Source organism: Fomitopsis serialis, assembly GCF_022376445.1.
Source record: "Fomitopsis serialis strain Sig1Antser10 chromosome Unknown B0H18scaffold_2, whole genome shotgun sequence".
NCBI lineage: Eukaryota > Fungi > Basidiomycota > Agaricomycetes > Polyporales > Fomitopsidaceae > Fomitopsis > Fomitopsis serialis.
Window position 1 is genome coordinate 1,194,468 of NW_025954962.1, and position 24,683 is coordinate 1,219,150.

The following is a 24,683-nucleotide window of genomic DNA, read 5'->3' on the forward strand; positions in this document are numbered from 1 at the left end:
CCGCGGAGAGTGACGCACCCCACGTTCTCTTCAGGGCAGGGCCCGTGCGCGTCGTGCACCCCTGCCCGGTGCCTGCCTGGTCTCCGCACTGCTCCTGCACGTCCACAAGCCCTCGCACGTACAATGATCGAATGCAATAAATCAGTGCAAGTACACAGACACACAGCGCATGTAATTAATATAGCAGGGACACGCGAAGCACACGAGAGAAGCCTAAGAGAACGGGATCCAGGGAAGACTCTGGCAGCGGACGATCGGATAGTGCTACCGACTCCATTGCGCCTTGCCCTCACTCTTCAGCTTCTTCTCTCCAGCCCTTCTTGTACACCTCCTTCTCCATCTTCCGTGCCCCAGCGTCTCCCTCCGCCTCTCCTTGTTATTCTCCGCTGACTCCGTTGGTCATCCTCGCCACCGTCCGCTTCTGCTTCGCTCGCGTCCTTGTCTACCGCGTCAATCTCCTCCCACTCCTCGTCGTTCTCCTCCTCTCCTCCATCCTCACGCTTTCGCTTCTTGCCTGACCGCCCAGCACCACCCTTGCCGCCACCATGTTCACGTTCACTCGTGGTGGCACGGAGAAGCCGAACGACTTGCCAACCTTGGCGAGGTCCACTGATTTACGTCGAAGATCTTCTTCAAAGATAGGATGCATAGCCTGCAGATACGACCGGTAACCATCGCGTGCGGATTGATGCAGGAAATAGTTCTTCTGGAGCAGCTTCTCCAGCTGGTGAAGACAGTCAGTAAGCTGTCACCAGACCAAGTCAGTGAAACACACCTGAGACTGCACATTCGCAATTTGTCCACGGGAAGCTGAACTCGTTCAGCGGAACCTTCGCGTCCTTGAGATACCGCAGGAACCGAGCTCGCTCGGCAGGAGGAACATCAAACTCTTGCCCACCTTGCCCGCACGCGCCGTCCGGCCGACTCTGTGGATGTAGTCGCGTGGGTCGTCTGGCGGATCGTACTGGATGATCCAGTCCACGCGTGGGATATCGAGTCCTCGAGCGGCAACGTCTGTGCACAGTAATGTGCCGGCCTCGGCGTTGCAGAACTCGAAGAAAGTCGTCGTCCGCTTTTGTTGTTTTTGCTTGCCCTGGAATATGCGAGCGTCAGTCTGATCCTCGATGTATGAGTGTACGACGCACATGAAGGTCAAGCACCGGGACATCGATGTAGTTGAGTAGCTCAGCGTGGTACTTACTGAGTTACAGCTCGAGAAGAAGACCACGATCTTCTTTTTCATGTTTCGTTTGAGGAAGGTGAAGAGAAGCAGGAATCGTCGGTCTGAAGGGCAGATCACGTAGCCCTGCGACAGAGTCGCCACAGTACTTGTTCGCTCTGTCTTGTCGACGTCAATGTAGAGGGGATTGGGGCGGAGGGATATGCGTGCGAGGTCAGTGACTTTATTTGTTTGTGTCGCGGAGAAGAGCATGGACTGTCGGTTCTCTGCAACATATTCTGCGTGTGAGCGAATACCAATGCGTCTAGGACAAACACGAGCGTACCATTGGGAAGAATGTGGATGATTCTCCTCATCTCCTCCTCGAATCCTACTTCCAATATCCGGTCAGCCTCGTCGATGACGAGCGCTTTCAAATTCCGGAACACAAAGCCCTTAGTGTTCTGCAGAGGATTGAGCAAACCAGTTTGATGCATGCACGACGGACTAACGCACCTCCAAGTGGTCGAGCAATCGTCCAGGCGTAGCTACGAGCAAGTTAACACCCTTTTGCAGCTTATCTGCCTCTGCCCTCCGGTTCGCACCGCCCATGACAATGCCAAATGTTGTGAATGGTGTGCCATGAGCTCCCTCGCTACTCCGAAGATCTGCAGCGCGAGCTCTCGTGTGGGGGAGACGATCACAATGCCAGTACCTAAGGTAGGCCAATGCTCAGTATAAACTATGAAACACACTGGTTTTTAAATGCGGACAGGCAGTCACTCACCGTTTCGTGGTTTGAACTTCATCCGGTGCAGCAGCTCGATGGCAGGGATGAGAAATGCGAGCGTCTTGCCTGATCCTGTCCTTGCTGCACCCAAGACATCCTTGCCCGCAAGCAGCGACGGTATACTCTTCTCCTGGATCTCAGTCATAGACTTGAACCCCATGTCCTCTAGGGCCTTGTTCGTTGGCTCGGACAGCTCCAGCTCCGAGAAGGACTTGCGTCCAGGAGCGTTGTCTGCATTAGGTACTGGGGCCGGTGCGGCGACCTCGTCTGCTGCCATTGAAGTTGCGCCAATCAAAAAGGGGGGAAAGTCGACTTATACAAAGTAGTCGACGTGCCCAGGAAAAGAGGATAGGCAGGTTTAAGCAGACTAAGGGGGAGCGGAGGAAGAGCAGCGATCGAAGGTGGGCGGCAAAAAGTGTCGAAGACCTCCGCTCATTGGCCCGGCGCTTGCTGACCACTCATTATGTCTTCCTCGTACTCGACCTCGCAGAGTGAGTTGGCCGTAATCTGGACCACTAGCCTCACTGAAGCCTAGCATGCGTGGACAGTTGTAACTACGGTTGCTCTTTTAGCATCATCTCTGGGCATCGGATACGCGCTAGGCGTGAACAGCGCGTCGAGCTCGAAGTCTAGCGCGCCCTCTCCTCCGCCAGTGGACAAGCCACCAACGTCCGCTGACGGGGAAAGTGACGATGAAGGGGATGTAGCTGACGGTGATCTGTCCGCCGTGAGACCGGGATTTTCGGAGCCCTGCAAGCTGGTCTGTCTTCGTGGCTCATACCTCACTCGCTACTAACCTACTGCAGGTCCTGGTCGTACGGACTGACTTGGGCATGTCAACAGGCAAGATTGCTGCTCAGTACGTTTCTACCGGTCTATGCGACTGTGCATTTTTTAAACATCTGTCTACAGATGCGGGTAAGTACGGACAAAGAGAAGGCGAAGAATCGTCTCATTGGGCTCATAGACATGCAACGCTCGCTTGCTACAAGGCACTTTATAAAACAAATCCTGGGGTGAGCACAGAGCATTTTCAATATTGGCAAGTTGATAAGGGGACACACGCTGTACAGCTCCTGCGACACTGGGAACGTACAGGGTAATGCTACAGCCACACGCGGTCCCTCACGTTCCGGCTAACGCTAGGCTGCAGCCAGGCCAAGATTGCCCTGAAGGCAACCTCGGAGGAAGATCTGCTGGAACTGGAAGCCGTGGCAAAGAGTCTGAACCTTTGCGCCCGTGCCATCCATGACGCGTGAGTTCGTGTATGGTTGGCCAATGCGACTGCTCACATGCGTTCATGATAGCGGGCGGACTCAAATAGCAGCGGGGTCGCGTACGGTGCTGGGCATCGGGCCCGGTCAGTAGACGTCATCTCGGCCTTTCTGTGGTGCAGGGGTGCTCATGTATATAACCCACAGGACCAGTCGAGCTCGTCAACCGAGTGACGGGCAAACTGCGCCTGCTATGATTCCGATCTGTAGGCTGGAGATGCTGGGCTGGAGCTGGCACTACTATATCCCTGCTGGGTGCACTTCGGTGGCTGTATCTGTTGTCATTACGCGCTTCCTGGCTGACGAAATGCAATTTCCGGCCTTTGTTGTACCATGTCCACTGTTCGTCGTCGTATGTGCATGGCTGCTCGACGTTGCCCGCCGTCGCCGCCCTCGAGAGCGCGGAAGATCCCCGAATGTTCGCCGAGGCGGTCGAGATGACATCATCGTGGGAAGGCCCGATATATGGCGCCCGCGTACGGGTTGGAAACTTGACTGACAACTCGTTCGGACTTAGGCTGAGGAGCTCTGTGGGGCTGGAGCGGTGAATGCATGCTCCGTAGCCGTTTGATCCAGTGCGCTGCGTGTCCTATAAACCCGTATTATTCGCATTACTCACCCACTTTTCACCCCTATTTTGACGACCTTCACGACCCACCCAACTTCACCTCCAATATGACTAGCATCGCCGTTGCGAGAGCTTACCAACAGTCCTTTGAAACTCACCCATATGGCACCCTCGCCATCACCAACGGCGCGCTCACCGCCCTCGGCGACATGGTCGCCCAGCTGACCGAGAAATTCGTGCGTGTGCTGCCCTCCATACATCTAACTCTCGCTGAAGACGAGTCACAGAATGGACCCCTTAGCCAGCGAAAGGGATGGCAGTACGACATTCCACGAACGCTCCGGTTCGCGGCCTTCGGTGTCGGGATGGGTCCAGTCATCGGCCGGTGGAACTTCATTCTCGAACGTTATTTCCCACTGCGCTCAGCAAGACCGCCACCAGGTGGCGGGAAGGCTCCCGTTAGCTTGCGAGCACTCGGAAAGCGTGTAGCGGCGGACCAGCTCTTCATGTGCGTCTACCCGTTATCGCGTTCTTGTTCGTCGCTGACTCGTTGCGCGTCGTGTAGGGCCCCAATCGGTCTCAGTATCTTCGTTGGGTCGATGGGTATAATGGAGGGTCGCGACGCGACACACATTCAGCGGAAGTACGCCGATATGCTCATCCCTGCGCTCCTTATGAACTGGCAAGTCTGGCCGCTCGCCCAGTTCGTCAACTTCAGGTTCATGCCATTAGCGTACCGAGTGCCATTCCAGTCCTCGTGCGGTGTATTCTGGACGCTCTACCTGTCCATCCTTAACTCAAAGTACGTGTCCCATCGCACTCTGATACATTTGCGAGCGCTGACGCGTCGCTTGCAGAGAGGACCAGGCACAGGACCGCGCGGATGCCATGCGGAAGTCGCTGGACAAGTAAACTTTCGGCGTGGACTCTTGGCGTTTGGGGATATAGACCATATCTTAGAGCTTAATAGAGGTCGTGCGTTTTTGGGAACATGCCTCTGCACACCGCTGTATCACTAGCACATACGAGTATCCATTAGCATACACTAGTGATGTACATACTTAGATAAATTGATTGCGACTCTATACACACTGCATGCCTACACCAAAACCAGAGACGAGGTAAAATACAGCGCTATGTCCTGCCATACTTCGGCTTGAAGAAGGCTGGAGGTAAAGCATGCAGGACGTCCACTAACGGCCGCTCGACGACCAAGAGCTCCTTAGGCCCGATGAAGTCGACGAACAACAGAGGCCGGTACTTCGTGATCAGCGTAAGTTCTTCTGCGGGTTCCCCATCTCGCCCTCCTCGACGACGGGCGCGGAGGGGTTGACGACGTGATGCGGCGCAAGCTCACCGCGTTTGCGCCCGTACGGATCTCGCCGCCGCCTCTTCTCGAAGACACCCGAGCCAGGATCCGCATCCAGCTTGATGCGGCACAGCCAAGTCGCGCCCCAGAAGAGCGCGTTCCTCGGCGGGAGACTCCTTCCCGCCGCGTCCATGCCCTCGACCACATCACTGGCCGGAGCGACCGTCGCCCCCGGGTCGAACGTCACGCCGACGATGGGGTCGTGCATCTGCAGGAACTTCTCAGGCATCCGCTTGACGACCCTCTGTGCCCACTTCGGAACGAGCGCGTCTCGACGTCGTACACCTCCACCGTGTTGTTCGCGAGCCCGATGACGAGCGTGCTCGAGTTGGCAGTGTCGAACGCGAGCGCGTGGATGGCGGAGGCGAAGGAGGGGAGGGTGGTGTGATACGTTACGGAGTCGAGGTTGAAGACGAAGGTGCGTCCGTGTGTGTCGGTCGTCACGAGCCACTGGCCATCTGGGCTGGTGGCCATCCGCGTCACGGTGGGGATGGCATTGCTTTGGGGGAGGCCGTCTTCGATGGCTGATGATTCGCTCTCAGAAGCGTCACCGTCTTGGGCGCCTCCGCAGACTCATCAGGAGCGGGGGAGGCATCTTCTGCAGGCCCTTGCTGCCGATCCTCCCTTGATGATACGCCCACCCATAATAGACCCCGCGACCCGGTGCTGGTCGAACCTGCGCATTGCTATGGCGGTCGTGACCCGAGGTCAAAGACGACGACGTAAGATGACATGGCAGTCGCAACCACGAGCTTTGACGAGTCTGGCGAGAATATGAGGGAGGATGCGCCTGCTGACGGTGTCTTATCAGGAAGCTGGCTGTGCAGGATAGCAGAAAAATCTCGTATCCGACGAGGTGTCAGATCGCCATTCGACTGACAGCGGTTGTAAGCACCATCTATTTAGTCAACGAGATGCTGTGCGCTCACCTCTTGCTTCAGCTCAAACAGCTTAGTCTCGTACCAGTCTGACACAGCTATCCAGCGTCCGTCGTCCGAGATTGCGCTTGCAACATGGTTCGTATGGACGTTGAGGTCCATGTCCAGGATACGCTCGAACCCGCCATCCGGCTTCTCCTCGTCGAAGCTTTCGATATCGAGTGGGTTCTGCCTTTGTAGGACTCGCCACACCGTCAAAGACGTGTCCCTCATGCAGAGCAACAGTCGCGCCTGCCGCGCGAGGTGCATCGCAGACGTATTGGACGGCCCCGAACTATACGCCAATCTTCGGTTATATGAGTCCCCAAATGTCGCCTCCGTACTCGTCACGAGCGGGTTCGTGATGTTCGTGACGGTCGCGGAGCGAGCGCTGCGGGCGTACGTTCACTGACATGTCTAGGCCCCCGGATGCGAGAATTGGTGCGACGTCGATGGGGAATTGCCGGCGGTAGGCGGGAGGGAGGGGTGTATGCGGCGGCCAGATGGTGAGGGCGCGAACATCGTGTGAATGCATACGGCGTGAGGCGGACATGATCCAACGGGAGGAGCTGCGCTTGAGCACGGATGTACTCTTCGGGTTCGTCATTTTGACGTGGGTGAATTGGGTGATCTTCTGGTCGACGCCTGAGGTGTACACAGCTGTTCCGTCCTGCGATGCCGTCAATACTAAACGAAGGCGGGGTAGCGGCAAAACATACCGGACTGATTGTCATGCAGAGAATATCTGCTGCATGACCGGGGAAGCTGTCCGTCTGTGTACATGTCACTGGGTCCCAGAATTTCACTATGCCCATCGAGTCTCCGGACACTATTGTGCCGTCACTGGTAATGAACGTTCATTAGGTGAAAATAGACACAGGACATTATACTCACCCGAGAACTCCCACTGCCCACACTAGCGTTCGCTCGCCCTTCACCTTCTCCGTAGTCATCCGATCCAAGACACGGCCGGTGCCCACATCCCACTTGCGCACACACGAGTCTGAGCATCCTGCTACGAGCCAGGAGTCCGACCAGTCATCCTCGTCGTCGTCATCGTCGCTGTCTTCTGTAGCTGCCTTTTCTTGGGTCTTACTTGTGTCACGCGGAATCGGAGGACCCCAAGCAATGCTGAGTATGCGATTCTTGATTCGGTCGAAGCGGCGTAGATGCGTAAGGGAGTCATATTCAATGGAGATGAGTCGGATGGAGCCGTCCTCGCAGCCGAGGGCGAGCTGAGTGCCTGCAGGATTTGGGGTCACCGCCCAGATGGAGCCTCCTTGCGAGCTCAATGTTCTCTGAAACACGAGGCGTCAGACGAGGTGCTTGTTCATGGGATAGAATGAGCCGGGCGCACCCTAATGCAGGACCGTTCAAGGTCCCACTCTACTAATTCACTGCTCCCTCCTGCGCTGAACAGTCGTAGATTCGCAAGCGTAGGCACCCCGCCTTCACCTACTTGGTCGGGATTCTTGATAGTAAAGGCTAGGCAATCGACTTTCGAGGGAGATGGGCCGGGTATTGTCTGAAATCAATGAGCACCGACGCCTTAAGTGCAGCTTCTGTACCACACACCTTCCGCACTGCCCAGGCCTGCGGTGCCTGCACCTTCTGCTCCGAGCCCGTCCACTCATATATCTCGATGTTACCATTCGCCCTCCCTACTGCCAATGTCCCGGGCGTCAGCGCTTTCCGACTAGAGCTTGCAGCACTTTTCTTTCCCTTGACTGAGGGAAGCGGGAGAGGAGGAAAGGCTAGGGCGGTGATCGCGGAGGGAGAAAAGTCGATGAACCGGCAGCGGTGCACTGCTAGCGAGGTGCCCTCAATCATGGCGAGGCTCTTTTGGGGAAGGGGATGGGGACACTGCTAGGACGGCGATCGCGTCTGGGACGAATTTCGCGAGACGCGAAAGTCACGAGCAGCGTTTTTCTCGCTTCCACATTCGGCAGGGGATCGTACGCGCTCGAGGGCGCAGGCGTGTCATACCGTGCTCTCGTCAGTGCTACCGCGATTTGCTGCCTTCGCTCGCATCACTGCTCTCTGCGGCACTTCAGACTAGAACTTTTGAACGTCTCTAAAACTTGACGAATTCATTCGCCGAAAATGTCGTTTCTCGGTCGGTCAGGAGCACCCTCAGGCTCTGTCAACCCGGAGAGGGTAGAAATGGCCATGCAAGAGTACGTCTGGTCGTTCAACGTGTTCGACCAACGTTCCTGATGAGTCTACACAGGCTTGACATGATCACGGACGTCTTCAACCGTCTCGTCACGTCAGTGCTAGGCAGCTATGTCTCGCTCCGGTAACGGACCGCTTAATGGCGTCTTTCCTGCAGGTCTTGTCACAGCAAGTGCGTCAGCCCAAGATACGCGGAAGGCGATCTCAGCAAGGGCGAGAGCGTTTGCATCGACCGATGCGTCTCAAAATTCTTCGAGGTCAACAAGAAGGTCGGAGAGAAGTTGCAAAGCATGGGCGCGGGCCAGAGCGGTGGTGGTGGCAGCAGTCAGAGCGCATTCGGTTCACTATAATGGGAGGATGCAGTGGTGACGAGACGGGTGTAGATGGCACCGCACTGATGTCTTAGCTATAGATTCTACTTAATGCCCCAGGAACCCTTGCCGATTAGATCACAAAATCCCAGCAACCCAAAAATCCACTGCATATGCGAAAGCTCGTGTAATGCCCAAGTAGGCTCTATGAAGCACAGGAGAACGTCTAGCAGGAATCTTGTCACTTCCCGTAAGTCGGGAAACACTCGGCCAATGTCTTTGAGTGCTTGCCCTGTGCGTGCTCTTCGAGCCTAGAGAATCCGCCCGATTAGTGAGAACTATGGAGTGGTGAATGACGACGCTCACGCCGGTGCACGAGTGGTCAGCATCTGGAAATTGTCTGGTGAGCGACGTATGGACTGCGGACAAAACAGAGCCAAGACGTACGAATGCCTGCTTGCATGTCTGGCAGACAATGTTCATGGCAGCCTGATTAGTCTTGGTCTGGCTTTTGGCAGTGCCTCCGGCCTTGGCCGCGTTCCTCTCGCGCTTCTGAGCCGCCTTTGCACCCTACAAGGTCGGAGACAGGTACATGGATTCACCATAGATCGGGGGAGTCTCGTTAGAGAGAAGTGCTCACGTTTCCCATTGCTGAAATCGAGAGAAGTAGAAACAGAAATCCGAGGAATCTAGACGGCCGAGACGGAGAAGGAAGTAGACCGAGCGTACAATGGCGACCACCTGCAGGAGGGCAGGCCTCTGTGCGGAGCAGCGATCGAGAAAAGATGGGATGCGTCGGAGCGCCCGACTGGCTGCCAGACGAATGGCGCGAGGGCTGCGGGCGCGCGAGCCGGCGGCCCGCAAAACTTACGCAGGAACAATCTCGATGCTATACTTAAAGTCCCCAGTCATGCCTCGACCTGTATCCCATATCCACGGTTTCAGGCCGCATGAGTCATCTCACATTCTGTTCTCTCCTGCGTACCCAGTGCACTCGCTCGCCGACCAGGCTCACCCAAGTAGCTCGCCACATCCCGCAAGTTCGCAATGGCTGCTCACGGGACATATACACCGACAAAGGTGATCGAGGAGGCAAAGTTAGACATTCTTGCGCAGACGCAGGAAGACGTGGTGCCGCTTGCATGCATGGAGACCAAATGTTCACTGACTTGCACCCTTGACAGGATAATGCGAAGTGGAGGAGACAAGTCTCGCGGAGCTTTCTCTGTGATTACCCTCAGCTCAGCTTATTGACACCTTGCTTACTGAGAAACCCAAGCGGATACCATCACAGGTTTGAGGCATTGCCCTCCACAATGAGCTTCGACGCCCTGACCAGGCTTCGTGCAGCGCCAACTGCAGAGATGTACGTTTACGCCGTGCGGGCATCTCTCGGAGACGATGTCTACGACGAGCCTTGCACCAAGCTCCTGGAACAGCATATGGCGAAGTTGACCGGCAAGGAGGCGCTCTGTTCGTGCCGTCTGGTACGATGTCAAACCAGCTTGCTCTCCGGACACACCTAAGCAGCCACCATACTCGGTACTCTGTGACCACCGAGCGCATATCGCAAGGTCCGCACATTCACTCAATAGGAATGAATTTAGGCCTAATAGAACGTCATTTAGATACGAGCTGGTGGACGGCTTTCCATTCCGGTGCCCAGCTTGACTATGTGATCCCTCTAACGGTAAGAGCCAGATATGAAGCGACATAGGTGTGTCTCACGACGCGATGTAGGGCATCAGTCACCTGGATGATATCAAAGAGCATGTGGTCCTCGGCAGCGATATCACAGGTACGTCGACGTAGTGTCCTCTTCTGTCTGTCCTGATGGCGCATAGCTGCCCGACTGCTATCATCGAGCTCGAGAACACGCTCAACGGCACGATCATCCCGCAACAAGATGTCATTGAGATCTCCGAATTCGCCCACGCCAACGACATCATAATGCATCTCGACGGTGCGCGGATCTGGCATGTCGCAGCGGAGACCGGGACGCCTCTGTCGAACTCTGCGCCCCTTCGACTCTGTGAGTCTATGCTTCAGCAAGGGTCTCGGTATGTCAACCTCAGTTCTGTTGTGCTTTGAATTACGCGTCTAGGTGCACCTATGGCTCGTGCCTGTCGGCACAAAGCAATTCATCACCCGGCCAGATGGTTCCGCAAGCTCTTCGGCGGCGGCATGAGGCAGACCGGCTTCATGTCAGCATCCGCTGCCTACGCGCTCACACATCACTTCCCCCTTCTGCCCGGTGTGCATGCGCTCACCCGCAAGCTGGAAAAGGGCCTCGAGGAGATTGGCGTGCGGATCACGAGTCGCGCCGAGACTTGCATGGTTCGTAACCCCGCTTGCGAACCTATGCGCGCGTTCTGACTGTGCTCGTAGGTCTTCTACGACCCCTCACCAATTGGTGTCTCGTACGCAGAGATCATCGACCGCGCGAGCAAGCTCCCTGAGCCGATCAAGCTCGGTGGCTCGCGATTAGTCGTTCATATTCAAACAGCTGAGGACACTGTCGACGATTTCCTCGCCGTCATTCGCAAGCTGGCCCAAGAGAAGAAGGACGCTGGCTTTGTGTACTCAGAGCAACAGCAGAAAGCCAATGGTGTCGGCAGGAGCAGCATCTACGTCAAGGTCAAGGCGTCGGACCTCGAGAAAGTACAGCACCAGTGACATGTAGGCTCAATTTCATGTGCCTGCGATGTGTTCTGCAAATCATTCATACTTCCCTGGTTGTAGAGTTATCGCTCGTCGTAGAACGTCTAAACGTGTACTAGAACTAGTTTATCGCTATGTATAGAGTATATCGGGGACGTCGCGTCCAATTTCCCTGTTGACACCCCACGTCATATTGCAAGATAATGATTCACACTGTCAATACACTAATAGGTGATCCAGGTAAAGTACTTTTGACTCCAGGGTCTCCGTCCGACTACCCCGGCATTAACCCCTCCCTACATATCTCTGCTTTTCATACTCCTTCCACAAGGCTTTCATCGTGACCTTGCCGCTCGCATCCAGAGCGGACACCATCACCGCATCCCTGTTATGATCCCCCAGCATGTCACACAGCGCGAACAGCCCCGGTTGGAGTTCTCTCCTCATCTGAGTCGAGACGACACAGAGCGGATCGTTTACGGCCTCGATATAGGCAGTCAACACGTATGCTGCGTGTTTCGAGAACGGGCGGGCAAGAGACTCGGGTTTCTGCGACTCCGGTTCTGTCCGTGCGTTCGTATGATGGTCTTGGTCGTGAGGGTCGTCATAAGCCTTGCGAGAGCTTTGGCTTCCTCGACGAGAGCGGTCTCTCCGCACTAATCCACGCAGGCAGCGTATTCATGACGAGCCTGGTCTGCTTTGCGCCCAACTGTGGACGGAGCCCCCGGAGCGCGCTGATCAACCGGCGGAGGATCATGCCGAAATGTGGCAGAGTGTTCAAGATGAGGTCACGACGCAGGCGGATGAGCGCGCTGACGGTGTTGACGATCTCCTGGAACACAGTCGCATCGGTGCTCTGGTCGTGCTCGGAAGAACTGGCGAGGAGCTGTCCTACGATGGACCAGATAGCGGACATGTCCGAGGACCTCACGGAGGCGGGCTGGGAATAGGCGGTCAGACAATGACACAGCGCCCCTAGATAAAAATACACATACTCGGTCATTGCAGTAGCCACTCAACAAACCTAGGACCTCAAAGCGGATTGCAGGGGTCGAAAGATAGTCAGGCCGGTCCGCACATAACGTCAGGATTCTCGAGAAGGCCTGCTGCGTGATTTTGGAAGTTCCTGCACGCGCATGCGACGTGAATCATTGTGTCGAACCTGCGGACAAACAGGGCTTACCTTCCGGTGCATTGAGTTCTGATATCTTGAAGAGGCGAATGAGAATGGCAATATCGGTCGGCTGAAACGAAGCCACATTCACCGAGGCCTCGACGACGTAATCGACAAAATAGGAGTAGTCTTGGGTGGGCATCGACTTGCTGATGCTTGAAAGGCTCGCATCTAGAGCATGGACGCCTATAGAGCCCGGTCAGCCTGTCCATCCAATACGGGGGTAAAGACCACCAACCAGCTGAGCCACAGCATCGAGAGCATACCAGATATCCGGCTGCCAAACAGCCTATATACGTCTGTCGTCTGTCTGCAGCGGATGAATAGAGTTCCTCCTTCAAGACGTCGAGCAGTGAGAGGCATGTCGCCGTATTAGGGGTGTGCTGGTGATCGCCTAACAGCTGTCCCAATAGAAGATGGCCGTAGCGAGGCAGTGCGCTCACTATTCTTCAGTTGAAGTTTATCAGGTGAAGGGACCACAATTTTGATACTCACTGTCTGCCTGGATACATCTCCCCAACCACAGCGCATGAGACCACATGCGCAAGGTGCCATGTTGGTCGTCCCATAAGCGTGTACGCGGCGATGTGCGGTCCTCGGGAGACATTCGCGATAGCTCTGCAGAGTATACAGCTACCATGCATTCATACAATGTGCGTAGTGCTTCCTGCAGTTGCTGAGGGAGTCTACAAACCAACTGTAAGTCCTTACCGGACGCCATCTAGACTGTGAGCAACATACTGGGATGATTCGAAGTTTGAAGCGACAATGGACACCAATCGGAGCAGTGTTCCCTCTGCTACCGGGCTGGAAGATTGTCGTCTTTGCTGCATCGGAACGTCCAGAATTCTCCTGATTCCTTCGACGGCTGCTAGAGCAGATCTCTCACCGCTTTTGGTAGTTCGGAAGAATGTCCTGGACAGTTACGCTATGAGTTTGCAACGATTCGCTCATAGATTGATGCTTACGCGAGGTGGACGCCAATGAGATCCAACGTTACGCAAGTCAGATCATCTTGCTGATCTACAGGAACATCGACAGTATGTTGTGAATCCGACTTCAGTAGATAGCCAAAGTAGCCATCAACACCCTGCGCGGAGTTATCGTTTCTGTGCAGTGAGCGAAAAATGCCACCACGTACCAGTTGATCGACATTCCCCTCATAAGACACTGCTCGTCGAATGAATTGCCGGACAATCAGGAGAGAGCGGGGACCGATGGCCTTGTCCATAACACCAGTGCCGACGAGAACATCAGCCACAAGGGCACGTTGAAGGAGGTCCGCACGCAGTGTGCGCGATAGATATTCATCGGGCGTGTACAGCAAGATCTCAAAACCAGCAACACTTGAAGCGATTTCTGTCCGGAGTTTGCGTGACACACTGGTCTGCGTGCCGTCCAATAGTTTCTGCGCGTCAACATTTGCTAGAGCTGCTGTGCAGTCATGCAACTGCGCTAAGAATGCGTCTGCGTACACGCACGTGAGAAACAATAGGCTGTTATTGAACACTCACACCTACCCCTAAACCGGCGTAACTCCCAGACATCAGCGCTGCGGAGAGTGACGGCGAGTATCGTGGCAGGAGTCAGTTGCTGACTGGTCTTTGTCGATCCATTCGCTCTGGAGGAACTGCTTGGGCTTATAGCTAGGATTACCTTCGCAAGCTTCGTCAACTGTTCCGCGGATGCTCGCGAACTGGTTCAGATGTCAATACGATACCGCCTCACTTCGGTGGCTCACTTACTCAAACAACGACAGCCATCTGGAAAGCGTGAGATGGAAAATGGCGACGACTGCTGGATTGTTCTTGTCGCTCAACTCATGAGACTTGCCTGACCAACCGAGTTCGGCGGCATCGCCATCGGTTTGAAGTCCCTCCAGGCATCGCAGCACTTCGTCGAGGACGCCTCTGGCAGCAGCGCTATCGCCGATGGCCGAGTCGTTGAGCAGCGTCCTGATCTGAAGGCCCGTTCAATCACTGCGTGTGGGCATGAAAATATATTTCTCACAATCGTAAGGCTGAACTCTGGTAGTACATCATCATTACTGAGGAGGGTGCGCAGTCGCGATACGACATCCTCGTCCAGTTCCACACTCGGCCATCCATGACTTTTGCGGTCGTGATACACGAGCAGCGCACCTGTCGCGACGATCTGCCACGACCAAGTCCCCCGTCGGTTGCTGGCCTTCAGGGCTTTCACAGCCCCATTCAAAGCGCGAGGGAACACCAAGGCACAGGTTGTGCCGACCATGTCGTGAAGCTCTTTCCGAGAGTCTTCGAGCATTGCTCGCATCGCCAGAGAGCTAAGCACGACCACGACTATCCTTGAAACCAGGGCAAACTCCACAGCACACCACGCCGGGTCGACTCGTATGTCCTCGCCTGTACTTTTCTTGCGTTTCTTCCTCGACCCATCGCCGTCCTCCGCCCCAACTCTTTTGTTTTGTTCCCGGAACTGCTGGAAGGTGTCTTGGAAATGTTCGATGACAACACGAGAGACATCCACGATTTGGCCAGGCGTGAGGAAGCCATGTATTGCTTGGCGGAGTCGATCAATCGATTCGAAGGTGAACAATGGGCCGCCGAGGACTTTTGCGTACGCCTCGTGTGGTTGGGTACTAGATCCTTGCCAATGACGAAGAGAGACGGCATCGAGCCAGGAATCGACGAGCGTGTTCACTGTGCGAGTCTTGGTATGGAAGTCGAATAGCAGGCGCATGTACATTGAAGATGATAGGTCTGGCGCAGTCTATAGACGCGTTCAGCATCGTACCAAAAAAAGTAGCGGATACTCACTCGAGCGAGCACAGGCCAGACCGCAGGCAATGTTGGAGCAATGAGGTCATAGTCAATGCGCGTCAGTAGAGCGAGCACGTCTACAGCCTTGTCAATGAGTGAGGCATCTGCGCGTCCAAGGTTAACACGGAAGGCACATGGAATCGATGAAGGACTGCCCACCTTCGGAATACGTAAGAGTTCTAACAGCCATACCACCACTGCTCCTGAGGACTTCAGTGCTATTTGCGTCTGAGGCATTGTACAGGCTCTCGCTGTCGACTATTTCGAGTAAGGATACTCTTGCGTCCCATGTCAAAGGACTGTCTGGACTGGGAGCGGCGCTGAGAATATTTTCGCAGAGCGCGTAGAATGCGAGGCCCGCGAGTTGAACCTGGGTAGAGGCATGTCCGGCAGCGTTGTTCGAACCTTGGCTGAACAGGGTATTCCGATTCTTCTTCAACGTTGGCACGAACGAGGCGAACAAGAGGGGCAAGGCACGTAAGACGACCTTTGCCGACGAAGGCAAGCATTTACTAATAGCATCCTTCAGAGCGGCGTCGCATTTGTGATCTTCAACATTGCGCAGGATATCGACACTGAACAGGGTCTCGATGCCTGCAGAGTAAATGTCGCAAATGGTCGCGTGTTGCACGTCAAGGAGCCGGGTACCGTGTTGAATGCATCGAAGCCAATGAAGGAAATGGGTCTGCAGAAACGTCGTGTACAGCTACAATGAGGGAACGTAAGTCAGGGTCTTCAAAGCATCTTAGTCACCATCGTACCTTCTTTTTGTTCGCGACATTACTGAATGCAATCCTATACGATGAGATAATAAGGGAGGCAACTTTTGCAACGTGTATTTCCGGCTCCGCATGATCGTCTTCGCCTGTCCTGTTAGTTGAGAGGTGCGCTAGTAGTGCACCGAAGCATTCGAGCAAGATGTCCGGATTGAACTTCGGCGAAGTCAAGGGCCATATAGTAGCAAGGCATCGAGCGAAAAGCTTGTTGAGTTTAACCCTGGCCCGTTCATCCTGAGAGCTTGACAGGGAGAGGTATGCCGTAACAATGGGAGCTAGTGGGATCCGGTTAAGCAGTGGCAAAAGCCATCTCCTTGCCGCACGGCTCGCATCCGTGTGTTTCACATCCTCTTCGTCAGGCGAGCAAACGATATCAGATAGAAGCTGCCAGTAGCGCGAGTCTAAAATCGGGTTTGCCTCTCTGTGTAGAATCCCGTTTGCCTCGTTGAAACAGGACTCGAGAAAACTGAGGACGCACCCTGCTTTCGCTTTATCCTTCAACAGACGCGTCAGAAGCCAGTCGACGATGACCTCGTCCTTGTTCGGGAAGAGAAAGCTAGCATTGTCCCATGCTTCTCGTGCGAGCTCGATTTTGGACGGCCCGTTTGCGTGAGGAGGATCCGAGTGCGCTTTGAGTGTTTTGATGAAATCCTGGGCCGAGCCAAGAGCAGAAGTGATCATCGTTGGTCCTTGCCGGGAGTCGCGCAGTCTCTGCTGAGTCCTGAGCACCTAGACTCGATTGTCCGTGCTGTCGGAGATCTGCAAAACCTGGTCCTGCGAGCGCTGAATTGCAGCACACCAAAGTTTACGGTGCGCACTGCGCACAGATATCGGCCTCGTGTGGGTCGGCTGGTTTCGCGTGAGAGTGAGATCACACGGCAGGTCAAAGAGTCGAACGTGTCGGAAAAAGAGAAAGGACGGAGAGACGGCAGCGGAAGACGGCAGCGCAGGCGAAGAAAGCGAGGCAGGGAACCAAGATAGGCAACGCAGGTGCGGCCGCGGGCCACGTGGGCCGAGGCACTTGAGTCTATCCAGGATCGAGAATCGAGATGGCTAAACGCATAAGTGAATGAATTCGTCTTCTGCCCCTTCATTAAGGTTTCTCTGCGCTCGTCTGCGACATTTCCTCGCTCCGGATCTCCCTTCCGTTCCCGCCTTTCATAGTCGATGTGCGCCTGAATGACAGGCCAGGCGGTCTGCAGCAACGCCATCCACCCGTTCCACAACGCCAGTGCTTTCTCCTCGTGTCATGGACCTGTAACCCATAGATTTATAGAACTCGACCGCCTGCAGGGCTCTGACTGTCATCCCGGTCTTTCGAACACCCGCTGTGGAGGCGGCAGCCGAGACTACTTGTATATAGCTTTGTCCGCGGTGCGTACAGTCTCCCCCCACCGCCCCCGTCTACTCATGCCCTGTATCTCTCAGTGCCGGCCCTCCCTAAGATCATGGTCGCATACCTGTGGCTTGTATGGTACGAAGCCCCCGCGAAGGCAGCACCAAGGCACTGGGCCCTTGCGGTCACGTACGAAGCTCATGATCACGCTTACGCGACTTTCTACGAGGTAATGCGTCCCTTATGTGCCTGGCCACGAGCTGTACTCAATGCGTCCGACAGGTTGCGGGCGACATCACTGGGGCCAGATATCAGCCTCGCGTGGTGCGCCGAGTACATCTGACCAGCAGACATGGTACTGTTCCGTACGCTGGCAAGCTGCTACTCGGCGACATCACGGATCAGGTCCTTGCCTCGCTCGAGATGTACAACGAAACAGCTGCTGAGCTTGTGAACGCACACAACAGGAAGCGCAGTGCCCACGAGTCGACATGTCATGACTGGGCTATCATCATTGTACGGAGCCTCGAAGACGCACTCTTGCTTCCTGCGGTACGGCTTCCCGAAACATGTGCGGATTCAGCATTCACTGATAACTGTGTACTGTTTAGGGCTCTCTGTCGAGGGTAGAGAAGAGCCCTAGATATGGCTGAGACTGGTCATGGGGTACATGCTCATCATCGGATTAACGAACCTGGCGAGTCTAAGCGCAACACTCAGACAAGAATAATGCCTCAAGATCCGTCGTTACTTACGCACCGCTGCTCCACCCGTCTACTGTATTTGGGATTTGTATCATCTTCCGGGCTATTTGGGTGTATTGTTCGTAGATCAGCTACAGTTACGATTCGCATCGTTGGTTTTTCCGGAACTCCGTTGTTTTCCTGCATTCTGTTACATATAACCTGATCACCACTACTAGCACAGGAGATTCAACGTCTGGCTATCATTGTACTTCTCGTTGCTCTATACTGCATGTACCTCGTCGTCAAAAGAATTATGTAGACTATGAAATCACTGACACGTTACAACTTAAACGTTAACCGGTGGTTTCAATAAGTCCAGTCTTGTGCTCTTCGACCATCCTTGCAGAACTGGGGTCAGGAACGCCTGGCTGCCACTGCTAGCCACCGACGCGTTTGAAATTTGACTCGCGACGTCTCGCGTTGAGCACGACCACGTGAGGCGGGACCGTGTAGAACCGTAAGCGCTGGGACGGGCCCGTGGGTGACAGGATGTGGCTACTATCCTCGCAGTGACAAAGACTCGATCCTCGTCCGCTCAACGTAGACCTACATAAACACGGGCACCCGTCTTCTCCTTGCGTACAAGCGGGCTTCCAGGTATAATCCAAGACGTCTAGTCCTCACCTCGAAGCGTTATGGCCACACAAACGTCCCCAGGAAGAGCAGGCATCGACCTCGCGGAATGCGCCTCGTTGCAAGGAGAAGAGTGGGAAGTCCTCGAGGTATCATCAAACCTTCTAGCTTCAAATGGAGGATAACTCACCATGTCGACTTCTTACAGTCTATCTACCCCGACTGTGTTTCGGGTGACCCCTCGAGTGGGTTGGTGAAGCTGGAGATACCAATAGAGTTCCCAGGACCAAAGGCCGTCTGCCTGGTGGACGATCGGATACAGTCTTCATCTACAGGTCCTAATCCAGGCCACGCCAGACCCGGGCCATCGTCTGTATCTGTGTCACCGTCCTTGTCCCTCGCGACTCTTCCGCCCCTCTTGCTCGACGTTCTCTTGCCAGCAACGTATCCATATAGCCCACCCGTGATACAGTCCCTTCACGCCACACAATCATGGCTTCCGATGTGCCTCACGTTGCAACGCAGGCTCCTAGAGCTGTGGCAAGACGGCGAGGGAGTGCTCTACAGTTGGATTGAATGGATACGCAGCGGCGAGTTCCTCGAGGCGCTCGACATGTGTTCCGAAGTGAATGGAGAGGAAGCCGTCCAGTATGTGCGAATCACACGCCCATGTATCGCTTTTGTTTGACAGCTTTTTTCAACTAGGATACGCCACCCAGCACCGCACATGTTGGCTCCCGTACTCCAGGCATACGATAAATCCGCCCAGTTGACAAGGTTTTCGCGGACCTCCTATGAATGCCAGATTTGTCTCACCTCAATAAAGGGGGCGCGTTGTATCTTGCTGTCCTGCTCACACGTGTTCTGTCGTGCATGCCTGGAGGACTTCTGGAGGCTCTGCATTACTGAGGGCGACATCGGACATGTAGGCTGTCCGGACCCGCAGTGCATAAAGGCTGGCCGCGAGGCGAACGAGGAGGATGTGAGGAGAGTTGTTACGGAAGAGGAAGTCCGGCGCTGGAAATGGTTGCGGGAGAAGCGCGAGCTAGAGAAGGGTGTGTTGCTGCGCTTCGTCAGTGGGCACAGGAGCTCATCAACCTTATTCAGATCCGAGTATCATCCACTGCCCTCTATCCTTCTGCCAAACGCCCGTACCCAAGCCCCCTAACGTGGATGATGGCAGTGGGTGGGAGCGCTTGCGAGAATGTCCAGATTGCGGCTACTCCTTCTGCGCTTACTGTAAGCGGACATGGTGAGCCCAGCACCCCTGTGGCACTGTACAAATGGACGCTGACCGTGACCCCTCCCGTGTTCCAGGCATGGGCCGCTGTCCGACTGCCCAGTAGCCTTGACGGAGTCATTCACGCTGCAATACCTGGCACTGCCTGAGGGCTCTTCCGGGCGAGAGCTGCTCGAGCGACGCTTTGGGAGAAACAACATCCGCAAGCTCGTCGCCAGATATGAGGAGGAGCAGGCGAACGAGCAGTGGCTCGAGAGCTCTACGATGTCGTGCCCCAGCTGTTTCGTTCACGTCGAGAAGTCGCTGGGGTGCAATCACGTAGGTCGAGTGACTGCGCGGCGTGCGGCTCATTGCTGATGTCATGGTTCTAGATGACCTGCGCAAAGTGCAAGACCCACTTCTGCTACCGGTGCGGGGACAGGCTGCAGGCGAACAACCCCTACGTGCACTTCAGCACTCCCGGCCACCGGTGCTACTCGAAGCTGTTTGACTTTCAGAGCATCGACGACGAGTGGCAGCCTGTAGAGGGATTCGACGTTTTGTAGGCGGAATATATTTGTGCGGTGACCTGTGCGAGGCGGCCGGCTAAGAGCAAAGGCAGAGGCCGGGGCTGGACTGCGCCCCTGAGCCACTTGAAATCGAGGAGCGGTGTGGCGACGCTGGGATCGGCCGCGTGTTCAAAGTCCGCTGCCGGATGCGGTAGCGCCGACTGGGGACCGACGGCGGGATTTTCGTGCACCTCGACCTCGACCTTGACCTATATCTTGGCCTGTCTCTCCTTGTTTTCTGTCGACGACCAGCCTCCTTCCTCTCTTTCCCGAGGCTGCGCGGGGCCTGCCCGGATACCACTTTGTCCATACCCCCAAGCTACCTCATACCCGCGCTGTGTCCCTAACTCCCCCGACAACTGTATTACACCCCATCTACCGACAGGACAAGGACAATGGAGGTTTACACCACATCATTTACTTACCCCCGCCGCTCACGACCCGCTCATTCACCCACCAACTCTCTTGAATTCCCCGCCGCGAACGAACTCAGGCGCGCCGGGTCGTATTCGTCCCTTCAACAGTACTCCCCCAACAATAATTATCCCGATGCGCAGGCGACTGTGTCCTCACCGAACTATGAAGAGGTACAAAAGCTTGCCATGATAGCCATGAGTCTCCACGGCGTGCATGTCTCCTTCGCTTCCGCAGACCAGGGCCGCGCGTGGAACTTCCAGATCTCAGGGGTGTACCAGCAGGTCATGGTAGCTAGGGGACTCATTCTCAAGGACTGTCCTACCCAAGTGAGCCGGCTAGCTTCACTGCGCGTCGTACTCGATCCGTGCTAATCGTTCGCTCAGAATCGCGCCAGCATCAAGTTGGCGCGCTCTGACATCCTCGACTCGATCGCTTCGAAGCCGGCCTTGAAGCCAGAAGTGCGTCGGCGCCTGGACGACATCGCCTCCCAGACACTCGCCCACATTGCGGTTGTGCAAAGTGCTCTCCCGCTGTCTACGCGTACTCTGCCCGACGGAATCAGTAATAGCGCTGGGTGGTCTGGCCTGGAGACGGAGCGTATCTGCGAGCTGGTGATCACAGGCAATGGCGACTCTGTCGACCTGGCTCGCGTCCGGCTGCTGGTGATGCTGGACGAGCTGGTGCGTGGGATTGATATCTTAAGTGACCTGAAATTGAATGATTGTATTCACAGAGCGGTCTGCACGCCGAAGCTTGCGAGATTGAGCGCTCGTTTCACGCTGTCGTTGCGGGTAGGAAGCGCTCCGTGCTTCAGTCCATCCAGGAGGAGACCGCGACGAACATCTATCTACCTTCCCCGTTGCAGGGCATGATTGGCCCCGACTTCGGGCAACCCCGCGCCAATGCGTCGCCATCTGTGCAAATTGCTAAACTGAACGCTAACACCATCTGGATCACTGGAGAGTTCTTCGGCGTCCAGCGGGCGCGTGACATGCTCGTTCAAGTGGCAATGACCAAGGTATGCCGTCTCAAGCTCGATTTAGTTTGTACTCGCTGACACCACCGTTGTCAAAAGAGCAAGCAGATCTTGTCGAAGGATAGTGCTATGCTGCCCCGTAAAATGGATTGGATGATCACGGAGCGCGCCGATGATCTCAAAGCACTCATGCACGACAACGCTACCTACATCGAGTTCCCAGCCGTTGGTAGCGCCAACAGTCTTATGACCGTGTATGGCGACCACAGGGTGAACATTCAGAGGACTATTCGAGCTGTCATGCAGCTGGTATGTGCACGCTCCTACCTTCTGTATACGGTGTCTTATATTTCGCAGGCTTGTCAATTCTATGTCGCGTCTCTGTGGCTGCTCCCTGCTCAGTTCAACGTCTTGATGCCCTCGGCTACGTTGAACCCGACGCAGGTCACGACGATCCTTCAGTCGATATCCTTCGCATCTGGCGCGGAAGTCATTTTCAAGGGTATGTGCTTCGAGATGCACGGTCTAGAGCACGAAGTGAGGGCAGCGGTCACCATGCTCCTCGACCTCGAAATCGTCAAGGTGAGAGCATCTACATCTTCGATCTCGAATGCGAAGCTCAATACGTCCTGTACAGCAATTCCACCATGAGATTCGATTCCAGATCGAGTTGGCCAACGAGCACCGCGAGTTTATCAGTGGCAAGAAGAACGGTAAAATCAATAAGATCATGCAGACTACGAACGTCAAGATCAAGTTCGAGACCCTCAACGAGCACAACTTCCTCATCGACATCTCGGGCAACGACGCATCAGTCTTGCAGGGCTTAACCTTGCTGCAGGAGGAATTGCCCGCCGAAATATCCTTCCACGTCCCAGAGTCGTACCACAAGCGCATCATTGGTGTCGGAGGTCGCAGCATTCAGCGTATCATGAAGAAGTATGGTGTGTACGTGAAGTTCTCAAACGCGGAGGAGTTCGCGGCCACCGGCGGTTACAACGACAACGAGGACAACGTCATTGCGAGGACCCCGGCGAAGAATGCCATGAATTTAGAGAACCTCAAGCAGTCCGTCATGGAACTCGTAAATCCGAAGGTATATCCCACGTCTTCAGCGCCGTCATGCTTCGTGACTGATGCACTTCTGCAGGACAAGGATTATATTAACGAGACAGTCTCCATTCATCGCAAGTATCATCGTACGCTGCTTGGCGAGAAGAGTATCTTCATCCGTGACATTGAGGCGAAGACGAACTCCCAAATCCGGTTCCCGGACAAGGAGACTGCATCGGATCTTGTTACGATATTCGGGCCAGAGTCTCAGGTCCATATCGCCGCAACTATGCTGCTCGTGAGTAATTTGCACGCCTTCTCAAGCTGACACACTAACATCTTGACAGGACCATGTACCGTTCGAGGCCGATATGGCTGTGCCTGCTCACCCCGAACTTGCTCGCATCTGCGCTTCCCCTGACTTCGCCGCTTTCACCGACCAAGTCAAGCTCGAGCTGCAAGTGGTCATTTCGCCCAACGTGAAGGTTCCTTCTCCTGGACCGGGCGTGGATGCGCCGTCCGATTGCTCCTTCAAGTTCAGATGCCAACGAAGCAACAGCGACTTCTTGGTTACTGCCCGCGAGATGCTCGAACAATTCTTGATTAGCCATAACGCCCATGTCTATCCGTCTGCGACGTCCCGCACTCACCAGCGCACCGACTCTTTCACGGACGCATTCCCGCACTTCGACAGCAAGGTTCTATCTACGGCAAGGACTCGTCACCAAAGTAAGTGTCCTCTTCGCAGTTTTTCTAGTTCCCCGCAAATTAACCAATGGCGCAGATTCGGCCGATCTTGGACGTCCTTCCGAGGCTATGATTGACAGGCGTCTGCGTCTTGCGAGCTCATCGCCAGATGTCAAGGCCCTCTTCCACAACAACACTCATCACTCCCCGGCGCCTTCATACATCTACCATTTGGAAGAAGAAGACGATTATGAGACGCAGACGAACTACATTCCAGCCCACGCTAACGATTACTGGACCCCTCTGCCTCCGATTGTAAGTCTCCTCATGTCAGGTGGTGTCTTGAATACGTCATTGACCGCGGATATAGGGCTCCGGCGTACCTTCTCGTGCTCGAGGCGAGGATTCTCTCAAGCGTGGCTCTGACTCCTTGCTAGAGGCCAAGCTCAAAGACCAGCTGGCGAAGCCTAGGTCGCTCACGAACCGCGCTCAGTCCCTCGACCTAACCTACTCACTGACACGCATCAACGAGGTCCCTCGCTCCTCAGGTCTGTCGCGCCCCGACTCCCCGGAGACGGGCACGGGCACTGGCACAGGCACCGGTGGAAGTTCTAGCCCAATCTCCGCAACTGTGCCGTTGTTCCCCAGCGTGTATGGCCCGCCTTCGGGCTCGCGTGGCGCTGTGGTGGGCAACAGCGAGCACTCCATGAACCGCGGCGCGCTCGGCATGGATCAGGAAAGCATGGACGAGGTGACGAGGGTCATCTCCAACCTCGGTCTCTAAGCTGCTTGAACATCGCCCTGCCTGAGCTGCGGTTGGGAGGCTCGACGCTTCCCTCTTTGGCGGAAATTACGGTGCCACTCTCGACTCAAAATGCTTTCGACTTCGACATGAGCAAAATCCATGGACTTGACAATTACGGACCAGTGCCGTGGCGTCTTCCGTTCAGTTCCCTCTATCTATCTCATTAAGCTACAACGCATCATCTCCGCCCCTTTGCTCTCAATTTCACTAAGCACAACCCATCCCGTCCCTCTGTCCTGCTCGAACTGCTCCCATCTTACACTACACATGCCTTATTATAGAGTGCCATCCCCTCTATCTACTCATCGCTCGTCTGCTAGTTTTATG

The 24,683-nt window shown here is 55.2% G+C and overlaps 11 protein-coding genes across 11 annotated transcripts; 7 read left to right on the forward strand and 4 right to left on the reverse strand.

Annotated features, from left to right (window-relative positions):
- Positions 1 to 24: 24 nt before the first annotated feature.
- On the reverse strand, positions 25 to 2,341 carry B0H18DRAFT_970777 (P-loop containing nucleoside triphosphate hydrolase protein). Its single transcript, XM_048043740.1, has 11 exons — positions 1,947 to 2,341; positions 1,775 to 1,874; positions 1,676 to 1,751; positions 1,506 to 1,623; positions 1,226 to 1,446; positions 1,146 to 1,196; positions 899 to 1,093; positions 783 to 866; positions 554 to 745; positions 329 to 533; positions 25 to 308 (listed from the first exon to the last, which is right to left on the reverse strand). The coding sequence occupies exons 1-11, from the start codon at positions 2,224 to 2,226 to the stop codon at positions 265 to 267; spliced, it is 1,566 nt and encodes a 521-aa protein (XP_047900556.1). The 5' UTR covers positions 2,227 to 2,341; the 3' UTR covers positions 25 to 264.
- A 71-nt stretch (positions 2,342 to 2,412) lies between these two features.
- On the forward strand, positions 2,413 to 3,420 carry B0H18DRAFT_1081649 (peptidyl-tRNA hydrolase PTH2-domain-containing protein; the record flags this gene model as incomplete). The annotated part of the gene is made up of 8 exons (XM_048031421.1): positions 2,413 to 2,440; positions 2,522 to 2,709; positions 2,756 to 2,808; positions 2,917 to 2,965; positions 3,023 to 3,048; positions 3,103 to 3,204; positions 3,257 to 3,309; positions 3,371 to 3,420. 8 exons carry the CDS (start codon positions 2,413 to 2,415, stop codon positions 3,418 to 3,420), a joined length of 549 nt encoding a protein of 182 aa, XP_047900557.1.
- A 478-nt stretch (positions 3,421 to 3,898) lies between these two features.
- B0H18DRAFT_867378 (uncharacterized protein) lies at positions 3,899 to 4,703 on the forward strand (the record flags this gene model as incomplete). The annotated part of the gene is made up of 3 exons (XM_048039858.1): positions 3,899 to 4,299; positions 4,357 to 4,593; positions 4,649 to 4,703. The coding sequence occupies 3 exons, from the start codon at positions 3,899 to 3,901 to the stop codon at positions 4,701 to 4,703; spliced, it is 693 nt and encodes a 230-aa protein (XP_047900558.1).
- Positions 4,704 to 4,925: 222 nt separating this feature from the next.
- B0H18DRAFT_1081651 (WD40-repeat-containing domain protein) lies at positions 4,926 to 7,907 on the reverse strand (the record flags this gene model as incomplete). Its single annotated transcript, XM_048031422.1, has 11 exons — positions 4,926 to 5,098; positions 5,149 to 5,402; positions 5,423 to 5,695; positions 5,734 to 5,784; positions 5,863 to 6,035; positions 6,090 to 6,468; positions 6,491 to 6,747; positions 6,797 to 6,920; positions 6,972 to 7,375; positions 7,435 to 7,602; positions 7,653 to 7,907. 11 exons carry the CDS (start codon positions 7,905 to 7,907, stop codon positions 4,926 to 4,928), a joined length of 2,511 nt encoding a protein of 836 aa, XP_047900559.1.
- A 273-nt stretch (positions 7,908 to 8,180) lies between these two features.
- On the forward strand, positions 8,181 to 8,602 carry B0H18DRAFT_867566 (Tim10/DDP family zinc finger-domain-containing protein; the record flags this gene model as incomplete). Its single annotated transcript, XM_048039870.1, has 3 exons — positions 8,181 to 8,254; positions 8,308 to 8,346; positions 8,410 to 8,602. 3 exons carry the CDS (start codon positions 8,181 to 8,183, stop codon positions 8,600 to 8,602), a joined length of 306 nt encoding a protein of 101 aa, XP_047900560.1.
- Positions 8,603 to 8,661: 59 nt separating this feature from the next.
- On the reverse strand, positions 8,662 to 9,348 carry B0H18DRAFT_970794 (DUF1909-domain-containing protein). The gene is made up of 5 exons (XM_048043741.1): positions 9,204 to 9,348; positions 9,011 to 9,133; positions 8,930 to 8,952; positions 8,855 to 8,874; positions 8,662 to 8,800 (listed from the first exon to the last, which is right to left on the reverse strand). Exons 1-5 carry the CDS (start codon positions 9,210 to 9,212, stop codon positions 8,790 to 8,792), a joined length of 186 nt encoding a protein of 61 aa, XP_047900561.1. The 5' UTR covers positions 9,213 to 9,348; the 3' UTR covers positions 8,662 to 8,789.
- Positions 9,349 to 9,610: 262 nt separating this feature from the next.
- On the forward strand, positions 9,611 to 11,239 carry B0H18DRAFT_1081652 (pyridoxal phosphate-dependent transferase; the record flags this gene model as incomplete). The annotated part of the gene is made up of 10 exons (XM_048031423.1): positions 9,611 to 9,691; positions 9,748 to 9,790; positions 9,914 to 10,036; positions 10,068 to 10,137; positions 10,199 to 10,253; positions 10,304 to 10,365; positions 10,408 to 10,569; positions 10,601 to 10,645; positions 10,720 to 10,900; positions 10,952 to 11,239. 10 exons carry the CDS (start codon positions 9,611 to 9,613, stop codon positions 11,237 to 11,239), a joined length of 1,110 nt encoding a protein of 369 aa, XP_047900562.1.
- A 270-nt stretch (positions 11,240 to 11,509) lies between these two features.
- On the reverse strand, positions 11,510 to 16,923 carry B0H18DRAFT_1206313 (Urb2/Npa2 family-domain-containing protein; the record flags this gene model as incomplete). Its single annotated transcript, XM_048036167.1, has 16 exons — positions 16,454 to 16,923; positions 15,961 to 16,396; positions 15,359 to 15,905; positions 15,197 to 15,303; positions 14,409 to 15,149; positions 14,144 to 14,358; positions 13,919 to 14,094; positions 13,540 to 13,865; positions 13,367 to 13,488; positions 13,140 to 13,313; positions 12,894 to 13,084; positions 12,637 to 12,840; positions 12,408 to 12,584; positions 12,220 to 12,350; positions 11,882 to 12,164; positions 11,510 to 11,811 (listed from the first exon to the last, which is right to left on the reverse strand). Exons 1-16 carry the CDS (start codon positions 16,654 to 16,656, stop codon positions 11,510 to 11,512), a joined length of 4,335 nt encoding a protein of 1,444 aa, XP_047900563.1. The 5' UTR covers positions 16,657 to 16,923.
- Positions 16,924 to 17,423: 500 nt separating this feature from the next.
- Positions 17,424 to 17,964, forward strand: B0H18DRAFT_1113305 (uncharacterized protein; the record flags this gene model as incomplete). Its single annotated transcript, XM_048032923.1, has 3 exons — positions 17,424 to 17,540; positions 17,594 to 17,863; positions 17,923 to 17,964. The coding sequence occupies 3 exons, from the start codon at positions 17,424 to 17,426 to the stop codon at positions 17,962 to 17,964; spliced, it is 429 nt and encodes a 142-aa protein (XP_047900564.1).
- A 415-nt stretch (positions 17,965 to 18,379) lies between these two features.
- On the forward strand, positions 18,380 to 20,443 carry B0H18DRAFT_970809 (RWD-domain-containing protein). The gene is made up of 6 exons (XM_048043742.1): positions 18,380 to 18,779; positions 18,839 to 19,278; positions 19,336 to 19,685; positions 19,738 to 19,882; positions 19,948 to 20,188; positions 20,242 to 20,443. Exons 1-6 carry the CDS (start codon positions 18,693 to 18,695, stop codon positions 20,413 to 20,415), a joined length of 1,437 nt encoding a protein of 478 aa, XP_047900565.1. The 5' UTR covers positions 18,380 to 18,692; the 3' UTR covers positions 20,416 to 20,443.
- A 370-nt stretch (positions 20,444 to 20,813) lies between these two features.
- B0H18DRAFT_1081654 (uncharacterized protein) lies at positions 20,814 to 24,335 on the forward strand (the record flags this gene model as incomplete). Its single annotated transcript, XM_048031424.1, has 10 exons — positions 20,814 to 21,161; positions 21,219 to 21,515; positions 21,569 to 21,853; positions 21,911 to 22,120; positions 22,169 to 22,393; positions 22,449 to 22,907; positions 22,962 to 23,162; positions 23,212 to 23,593; positions 23,649 to 23,866; positions 23,922 to 24,335. The coding sequence occupies 10 exons, from the start codon at positions 20,814 to 20,816 to the stop codon at positions 24,333 to 24,335; spliced, it is 3,039 nt and encodes a 1,012-aa protein (XP_047900566.1).
- Positions 24,336 to 24,683: the final 348 nt, after the last annotated feature.